Source organism: Sinocyclocheilus anshuiensis, unplaced genomic scaffold, assembly GCF_001515605.1.
Source record: "Sinocyclocheilus anshuiensis isolate Anshui unplaced genomic scaffold, SAMN03320099.WGS_v1.1 scaffold1309, whole genome shotgun sequence".
Lineage (NCBI taxonomy): Eukaryota > Metazoa > Chordata > Actinopteri > Cypriniformes > Cyprinidae > Sinocyclocheilus > Sinocyclocheilus anshuiensis.
Window position 1 is genome coordinate 288,835 of NW_015548286.1, and position 10,329 is coordinate 299,163.

Sequence of the window (10,329 nt, forward strand, 5' to 3'; positions counted from 1 at the left end):
GAGCTCTGGGGCTGGAGCCGACACTGGAGCGAGCTCTGGGGCTGGAGCCGACACTGGAGCGAGCTCTGGGGCTGGAGCCGACACTGGAGCGAGCTCTGGGGCTGGAGCCGACACTGGAGCGAGCTCTGGAAGGCGCTTACGAGGAGCGGGCACTGGGGCTGGAACCGACACTGGGGTGAGGATAGGAGCAGTGAACTCCAGGGGCAGCGCCATGTCCAGCAATGCTGAGAGGCCAGCGGCCGGCGGGCACACTGGAGCGAGCTCTGGGCTTGCCACATTATCGTCCTTCGGGCTTGCCACATTAACATCCTTCGGGACTTGTGGACTGTTCAACTGCAACACCCGCTGACTGCAATGATAGAGCTTGGAATAGCCAGGACAATTTGTAATATAACTCAGACTGGATTCGTCTGAAAGTAGAACGTCATATACACCTAGGATGCTTCGAGGGTGAGTAAAACACAAGCTAATTTTCATGTTTGGGTGAACTAACCCTTTAAACCTAATCTTGTTCAGCTCAGTCTCCATCAATTAGAATGACAAATAAATGCATATCAGTTGATATGCACTGTACTGTCAGTATACGTTTACCGATCCTTTACTGCGCAGCTCAGTTAGTTAGACTGACAAACAAATAGATAAAATAAGTTAATATGTACTCTACTGGTAATATGGTTTTATATAATTATTTCACAAATGCATATAGATCATTACAAGTTTTGGTAACTGTCACGGAAACGGTGTGTGGAGGCAGGCAGGACGACAAGGATTCCAATAATGACATTTATTGTAGACACAACAAGGCAGGTTCAGGTAGGTGAGACACACACTCGGGGTAACATTAACAATAACCGACACCAATGCTCAGACAGACAGGAACTAATATGGGGTGAATAATTAGAGGCAGACAGGTGAGCACAATGACGGTGATTAACTAATGATTAGACGGGCTAAACCAACACAAAAGGAAGAAACCACCGTCACCGCTGCGAGCTTGCAGAACTCCCTGGCGTACTCGTAGAAGGGGAGATCCCGGCGGGATATGGCGAGGAAACGAGCAGCAATCTCCATCTTGTTGTTTTTGGTCGGTTATTCTGTCACGGTCCAGATGTGTGGAGGCAGGCAGGACGACAAGGACGATAAGGATTCCAATAATGACGTTTATTGTAGACACAACAAGGCAGGTTCAGGTAGGTGAGACACACACTCGGGGTAACATTAACAATAACCGACACCAATGCTCAGACAGACAGGAACTAATATGGGGTGAATAATTAGAGGCAGACAGGTGAGCACAATGACGGTGATTAACTAATGATTAGACGGGCTAAACCAACAGAAAGGGAAGAAACCACAACAAACAGTCCACAGGGGCGTTACAGTAACACTGGTCTCATTTGTTAACATTAGTTAATGCATTAACTAACATGAACAATGTATTTTTACAGCATTTATTAATCTTTGTTTATGTTAGTTAATAAAAATGTTAATGTTACAGTAATTCACAGTGCATTAACTAATGTTAACAGATACAACTTTACATTTGAATAATGTATTAGTTTTTAAATTAATATTAACTAAGATTAATAAATGCTATATAATTATTGCTCATGTTAACTAATATAGTTCATGTTAACAACTGAATCATTATTGTAAATTGTTACCACAGTTTTATATATTGTTCTGTGTGTATGTGTGTGTGTTTCACACTCTTGATGTTATAGTGTAACCCTTTCATTGCTGTAACCCTTAAGACCAGACTGCCAGAGGGTTACTGTAAATGCATGTGCTCGCTTTGCATCGTTTTCCTGATGCTGGTGGCTTGGGCCTGTCAGCTATATTATAAGCCTGTGTTGCTGTTGTTTTGGGTAAAAATGCATCAGCAGCTTTTTTTAGCCATGATACATTAATTTCTCTAATGTATCTCATGCTGTTTTACACAGCGAGTGTTTTAAGGCTGTAAAATCAGGTTAGCTGCTGTAGGGTAGGCTGTTTCTGGGAGCTTGAGTGATGATTCACCTCTTGCTGAACTTCAGGAATAAGTGGATGCCAATGTAGCTGTTGGCATCGTTCAGCGTTAGGCCATGCCAAGCATTTGTACCTCTCCGCCGAAGCTGGCGAAGGTTTTTACTTTGGCCTTCTGCCCATACATTCCCCAAATAAGATCAACAAAAAAGATGGGCAGTACTAAATCCTCTTCACAACGGAGCAATGGCAACAACATTTGGTGTATCCCTGAAAAGCTCTGTCGACAACATGAGACGTCATGTGGCACTGTGGCATTGTAACTCTTCGATTTTACAAAAAATGATTTAGGCTGCAGGATGAGAACTAGTGCTCTTCCATCTCTGTCTTGCACTTCCACCTGCCTCACTTCTTGTTTGGTCAAGTGTCAATGGGTAAAGGGATTTTTAATTCATTGCAAATAGTTCAAACAGTCCATTGAAAGCAATGATACTGAAACTTCTGTGTTCCAGGGCCTTATGTTCACCTCTTTGGAATCCACTTGAGGTTCTACATAAACATGTATCCCTAGCCTAAGCAAATGTTTGTGCTGCGGTGAGATGTGCTGGTAACTAGTATTGTTGGCATCACTTCATGACTCGCTCGACCCAGATAGTCTTTCCCGGTTCTCAGAGCTGCTTACACAAGTTCCGTTTCTGTGGAAAGGGGGGGGGGGGGGGGGGATTAATTAGCCCTGGTCCCTCTGGCCTCAGGAAATCGGTATTCCCAATTCCAGGGTGGATTTGTAGCATTCCGTCTTCTTCTTCTATTGCCGTTTAAATAAAAGATGACAAATTATCAGCTACAGTGCCTTACCATTTTTTTTCCTAAATCCCATCTGATACATACAAATGTATGTAAGTTTTTACTGTATTTTAAAAAATAGTTTGAGCTAGGGCTGCAAAATGAATCTAGAATCTAGATTTAATCTAATCAAGAGTACAATACTCAGCTAACACACTTACATTGATTCCAACAGATTGACATTAGCATGTTGCTGTGATAGCAGGTTGGAAAGGTGCTACAAATATTTTTCACTGCATGCCTTTAGTAAATCCTGACAGTAGTTTTTTTAACTCCTGTTAATAAATCTGGCCCTAGAATTTGCAAATGAAAATCTTACCGATACTTTTTGGACGACATCAACTGACATGAAGTGGCAAAAAGCAGCTGCTGCTAAGACTCCATATTTAAAGTCCAAAGAGTTGATATCAAGGATGCACAAAACAAACAACAACTAAAACAAACAACAACAATAAAAATCATATTAAATCATTCAAATCAAATCTTAAGTTTCAAATGTCAAGACAAATTCTCTTTTTTTTTTATTAGACAATTTAATAGACAATTTTTGAATTAATTATGAACTATTTTTATTGATAGTTTTCGGTGCTAAATGAAATACATATATGTAGATGTGGGTATAAGTGGCTGGGACATGCCCTATCAATGTGAAGTGGCTCTTGAACATTCTTTACCAACATTTCTGTCAAAGTTTTGAATGCAGTATTGCAGGTAATATAATAAATGTATGTTTCCGTTTCAATTAAAGTCATCTATCTTTATTTATCTTTATAGATGAAGTTAACAGATACTAGGAACTTTGTCTAGCATGTGACGGTGTGCGAGTTTAGCAATGCCTGACATGTTTGCTATGGCTGTAGGCACAAACAGTGGGATTTTCTGAAATTAGCAAAATCTCTGTTTCTGTCCCAAATGGCACACTTCATGTGCACTTGCGGTCCTGTGGACTTACAATGGCCGCTGCGTGCGCATGTTCATTAAGTCCACGAGACCATAGGGTGTCACATTCGTCATTTAGCTTTCAGAAGGGTGCTCATGTGCGCCCACTTTGTGGCCTCTATGCGCCCTCGATGCACACTTCTGCCGAGCCCACACTGACGCTAGCTCCACAGCAGACTTCTTCCCCACAGTCAAAGCAGCATTAAACTATGAAAGTGTGGACTCAGAGGAAGACCTCGAGGGTTAAAGGTGCGATTTGGGAAAGGGCCTTTGAGGTCTTTAAGTCTATACTAACAAGCTGATGAGTTGAATCAGGTGTGTTTGATTAGGGAAATGTCTAAAACGTCCAGTGTTGGGGGCTCCATAGTCTCACATAGCCAGACTGAAGGCAGAAGGTCTGGGAATCATGGCTGCTTTGAAGGACTGCCCAAGAGGCCATATAACTGACAGGTAAAGCAACCGATAATGTTTTGTTTTGTGCTCTGTCATGTAGGGGGTTTGGCGTCACAGCATCTTTGTTTCCAGGCAGAATGTTTAAGAACCCAATACGCACGTCTCCTGGAAATTCTGTAGAATTCACCCAATCAGATGATGACTTTGAAACTCCTGAAGTGTTTCCAATTTTGTGTGCCATATGCATCAGACATCCGGCCAGCGGTCCGTGGGCGTGAAGTCTGAGGCTGAGACTAGGGGCTCCAGGACCTGGATTGGGAACCACTGCTCTATGAGATGTTAGAACTGTCTGTCTTGGCTGCCTTTATTTCAGTCCTCCACTGACTGTAGTCACTTGCTCTTCTCCACTTTCAAGGGAGGGTGTTCAGCATCTCAAACAAGTCTATTTTAAAGCTTGTTGCAATGCATTCTGGGATTGCCATTTAATAATAATAATAATAATAATAAAATAAATGAATAAATGAAATAAAATACATAAAATAAAATAAATAAATAAATAAATAACATAAACTTCTAAAGTGATGGTAAACCTGTCACAAAATTGATCAATTTAGATTAAAAACAAAATAAACTATAGACTTTTTTTTTTTTTTAGTATGCAAGATTCTTTGGTTAAAAATAACAAAAATAAGTTATTGAGCTAGTACAAACAAAAATCTGTGTTCAAAACTGTCTCCGATATGATTGGTCAGTTTTCCTGTCATTTGAAATTACTCTCTCATTGACTTACTATTGCTTGGCCCTCTGTAGCTGTGCCACCAATCACAGAGATGAAAATGTAGGTGGAAGAAATCTGATAGGGAGAAAAAGGGTCTTTCATTTAACCTTTCACATTCCAACACAAACTGAATAGGCAGATTTGAAGGGTTTATTTCCTTAAAAAAGATTTAGATGTTTATTGTCAAATTATGAATTCCTAAAATAACAGAACTAATGACATTTTATAAAAAAGTTTTATTCTTTAAAAGTTTTTAAATATATATACTTGTATATATTACAATAATTTAGGCCCTCTCTGAGGTTTAGGCCCTCTTGATATTATTTAAAAGTTATATATATATACATACATACATACATACATACATACATATATATATATATATATAGTTATTTAGGTAACACTTTAGAATAGGGAACACATATTCACAATCAATTAAGAGTTTTCCCTCAATCAACTCCCAATTCACTGCTTATTAATAGTTAGTAATGTAGTTGTTAAGTGTAGATGTGGGGTATTTAAGGATTAAGGGATCTAAAATATGGTTATGCAGAATAAGGCATTAATATGTGCTAATAAATATATTACTAATAAACAGCCAATATGCTAGTAATATGCATGCTAATAAGCAGCTAGTTAATAGTGAGAATTGGTCCTTTAAATAAAGTGTTACCGTTATTTATTCACTTATTCTTTTTTTTCTGAAATCAGATTGGATTTATTCTGACTGAAGAAAATTTGTATATTAATAAACATACCTATTGAGTCAAAACAACAGTAGAAGACAGTTACCTGCTCAAAATACATTTATTAATATTATTCATTCATTTTATTTTATTTTATTTATTTATTTTTTTATATTGTGTCATTTCTTATAGTATGTCATTTCTTGTGTTTGTGATATTTGCTCTGATAAAATAAAAATAATGTTCATCTGCAAACAACAACTAGAGGGCCAAATATTCCGTACTTGTTGTCTGGCCTCAAAATAAAATGAAAAACAGATTTGCAGTGAATTATATTACTGGTATATCAGTACTGTTGTATCCAGCCTATCTACTGTTTTAATGACATTTCCGTGCAGTCACACTGTGCCTGATTGGGCCTTTGATTCCCTACTTAGAGCCCTGGGATAACGGGATAACTGGGATAACTTGTCTGCAACAAAATCCACACTGGGGATTTAGACTTCACAACAGCAGGGATCTGGAATGTGGTGCTTTTCAAGGGTGGTTTGATTTCTCATCATCTGAGGAAGTGTTTTTCCAGAGGAGTGGGAGCAGCCAGTCTGACTTGTTCACGGCAGGATTTTAAATGCTCTCTGACGCTGACTTTGGCATATTGGAGGAGTGATTCTGATTGTGAGAGCCCTGTGTTTTTAGTGGCACTCTTCAAAGGCCTCTGCTCAAGGGTGAATGATGGAAGAGTATGTGACTCTTATACACAAGAGAAATGTGATCTTCAAACACTTTATTCTCTCTGAGCAGCAGATGCTCTCATGAATATTAAATTGGTTTATGTCAAGTATTTAAATAATATAGCCAATACTGTTAAAATGTTTAGGTATTTAAGTTTGTTTTTTTTTTTGGACTATTGACTATTTAACTATATTCACAAGTGGTACATGTTCAAAACACTTCAAGTACAAAATTCCAAACTGATTACTCTCATAACACCGCTAGTCATTCTTTAAAAATCTGGGCTCATGTTTTCATTAGTCAAATATATTTTGTTTTAAACTCTTCACACAGTTCTCCTTACCAACCTTCAGCTTAGCACAGCAGTACATTTCACATCCAAAATGCATTAAAACTACCAAAACCTAGTTGTACATATCTCAAATCATCTTTCATAATCTTTCATAAATCTTTCATAACACTAGCAAAGTTTGAATATGGAATATATTTGAATATGACATTACTATGAACATGTTGCAAATTGGTGTCTTATTCAGTTTTGCATGGAAAATGAGCCACAGTTTAGCTGACATAGATTGCTGTTGTGCTCAGAAGAGTTTGAAAATGAGACTTAAATATTTAGAAATGGGTCCTTACAATTGAAATATAGGTTAAACTCATCATGCACATTAAAAAAAATATGCTTTGTGATTTTGAGTACTGTACTAACATAATTGAAAATACGCTGAAATGTTTAAAGAGGGTGCATTTTTTGGTGATCTGTTGTGAGATTAGCAGAGATTTTAGAAAATGCACTGCTTGATTGAAATGAAATGATGAAAATAGTACCAAAGCTATTATAAAAACTGTAACTCACACTTGATAAAGATCAAGCACACAAAGAAGAAGATCCAAAGATTCTTTGTAGAAATTCACAAAGAATCAACACAGGTAACTCACTGGAGCAAAGGTAGCACACAGTCCATCAACTCAACAAACAGCAATTAAAATAACCGGCAGAGAACTGAACAAAACAGGGACGATATATAATGGGTAAATTAACAAGAAACACCTGAAACGAATAGGTAACCAAGGCAACTAATGACAAAAACAGAAACTAGGGAGACAGGAACTAAACAGGGCAAGACAACAGGAACAGAAAAAAACAACAAGTCCATAACCGTAACAGTAGCTCCCCCTCCCGGAAGGCGCGATCTCGCACCGTAAAGAGAATATCTGAGGAGGAAGGAAGCAGCTCTGGAGAAGGACATAGAGTTTGCAGAGGCCAGGACACCAGAGGAGATGATGGATGGTGAGACCAGGGAGGAGCTGATGGAGGGAGGAGCCAGGAGCAGGAGGAGCCAGATGTGGACCATAGTCTAGGCAGGAAGGAGGCCCACGGCGGAGTTGATGGAGGGAGGAGCCATGGTGGAGGTACAGTAAGGCTGATGACACCAGGGGGCCAACTGATGGAGATGGAGCCGATGGAGGAGGAGCCCAGGGCGGAGATGGAGAACTTAAGAGCCAGGGTGACACCGTGGCTCTGGAGGGCCAAGGCAGAGTTGACGGCTCGTGTGAATGAAGTGGAGGCAGGGACCCAGATGGCACTGACTGAGGGTGAGCTGAGGGCCTGAAAGAAACCAGCGAAGGCAGGGCTGAAGGACTGGCTGATTTTAGGAGAGGAGGTGGAAGAGGCTGGGCGGGAACTCAGGAGATGCAGGAGATTTATGGCTGGACGGAACGAGCGAAACCACAGGAGATACAGGGCTGGAAAGGACATACAGGGAATTAATTTCTTCAAAAACATCTGAAATTATAGCAGAGGCCAGTTGTAGCTCACCCTCACTGGCGGGAGTGTGGACGGAGCTTCTTTCCATTCCCTCATGCTCCACTAAATCTCCCTTTCACGTTCAGTCTGACATAATAGAATAATACCAATCCTCTTACTCCAGGCAGAGGAGTTTGACAGAGGGAATATCCATATCGGGAGGGGTAAAAAAATCTCTGGAATTTACTCACTATGTAGGCCGGTTATTCTGTTACACGTGTGTGCTGAAGATCAAGCGCACGAAGAAGAAGAATTTACAAAATAGTATTTTAATAGAAATCCTGAAGAATTAACACAGGTAATTCACTGGAGCAAAGGTAGCACACAGTCCATCAACTCCAAGACCAGGGCTGCGTTTCCCGATAACGGTGTCTCTTAGCGCGCTACGAAGACTAAAGATACACCTTAACTAGGGGTATACCTTTCCTAGGTGTGTTCCCCGAACTATACCTTAGGATGTTGCTTAAGGTAAACCTTCTTACGTGCGACGTTAGCAGGTGCTGTCCATGGCGGTGGTGCTGAATAGGTTGATATTGATGGCTCGAGAATCGATTGTTCACTATATACAAGAGCTCTTTCACTGTGTAAAGTATTGAGAAAGCGATGTTCATTATAAAGAAGCACTTTAGAAATATTAGAAATTGCATTTATTGGGGCTCACTGCATTTTAAAATAATCCAAATTTCAAACTAAATGCAACCTTGGATATCACACACACACACACACACACACACACATACACACACACACACACTGTGTGTGTGTATGTATGTATGTATGTATAATGTATAATTTTGCAATGTATAATTTTGCAAGTGTGCGAAACTTGGCTTCGCTTGCTTTTGAAAGGGTCATTTATATTATCATGTTCATATATATTATGAAGGCCTGGTCAAGCGCTGATGGGTTGGCGATGGGGATAAGTGTCCCGTCCACAAGGCCAATTACTCACGGGACACCCGCAATGGCATGGAAGCCTTGATGTGCCTCCATCACTTCGTGCCTGGTGAGTGTGTGTGTGTACGTTGTCCAGTATTTGATGTTTAAACAGTAAACAGTTCTATAGAACAATGTGTGTGTGTGTGTGTGTGTGTGTGTGTGTATGTATGTATGTATGTATAATGTATAATTTTGCAATGTATAATTTTGCAAGTGTGCGAAACTTGGCTTCGCTTGCTTTTGAAAGGGTCATTTATATTATCATGTTCATATATATTATGAAGGCCTGGTCGAACGCTGATGGGTTGTCGATGGGGATAAGTGTCCCGTCCACAAGGCCAATTACTCACGGGACACCCGCAATGGCATGGAAGCCTTGATGTGCCTCCATCACTTCGTGCCTGGTGAAAGGCATATAGGCTATGTAATCGGTGGCGTGACGGAGCAGGATGTTTGTGACTGAGTGAATGCACTGCCACACAAAGGTCTTACACAGCCCATATCCATCCCCAACCACCTCCAGAAAACTCCCCACAGCATAAAAATGGAAAGCCGCCAGCAGCTGAATTTCGGGGCTTAGGGGGGTAGCTCCGTCGAGTTTGCCTCGACAAAGTTGGATCAACAAGATGTAAAAGCTGCTGAATTTGCTCCCGTGGCATGCGACATTTTTGTAGAATTGTATCTTTTGACATGGCAGCTATTATGACACTATCATGAAATAGTGCACATACACTAACTGGCTCCGCGGACGCAGCCGTCTTTGATTTAGGACAACTATTCGCTGTCTCGCTGCCATAGTTTGACCAAACTCACCACCATATTCATTGCCTTTGAATAGACTCCTAATTATGTGTTGCCTAATGGTTTGCCAGCCGATGTGCCTTTGTATATTATAATGGAAAAACGAACAACCATCAGTATAATGACAGTTTTATTCTTTGCATAAAAACACTTCAATTTATTGAACACTAATTGAACACTGGGTGTATTACAACTTTAGAATTGTAATATTTATTTGGTTCTGCACTTTTTCTTGCCACAGAATTACAATCGTATCGACTGAAATGTGAAGAAGCTTTTTGCACAGTGGTGGCCACTAGCGGAGTGAACTGTGAACAGCGATGAGGTATATCTAAGAGTGGCCCAGACTAACCTTTCGAACGAATGACTTACAGAAGGTATACTTAACTAAGAACGTTTCGGGAAACACGTATTAACGTAAAGGTACAACTTAAGGTATAACTTAC

The 10,329-nt window shown here is 40.1% G+C and overlaps 1 protein-coding gene across 1 annotated transcript in view; it reads right to left on the minus strand.

Moving 5' to 3' along the window:
- Positions 1 to 7,294: 7,294 nt before the first annotated feature.
- Positions 7,295 to 10,329, minus strand: part of LOC107655876 (uncharacterized) — a 33,106-nt gene continuing 30,071 nt past the window's right edge. Inside the window, exons 3-4 of the mRNA XM_016443486.1 lie at positions 8,156 to 8,230; positions 7,295 to 8,082 (exon numbers count right to left, since the gene is read on the minus strand). Of these exons, the coding sequence (XP_016298972.1) occupies positions 7,448 to 8,082; positions 8,156 to 8,192 (672 nt within the window). The 5' untranslated portion in view covers positions 8,193 to 8,230 and the 3' untranslated portion in view covers positions 7,295 to 7,447. The remainder of the gene's footprint in view (positions 8,083 to 8,155; positions 8,231 to 10,329) is intronic.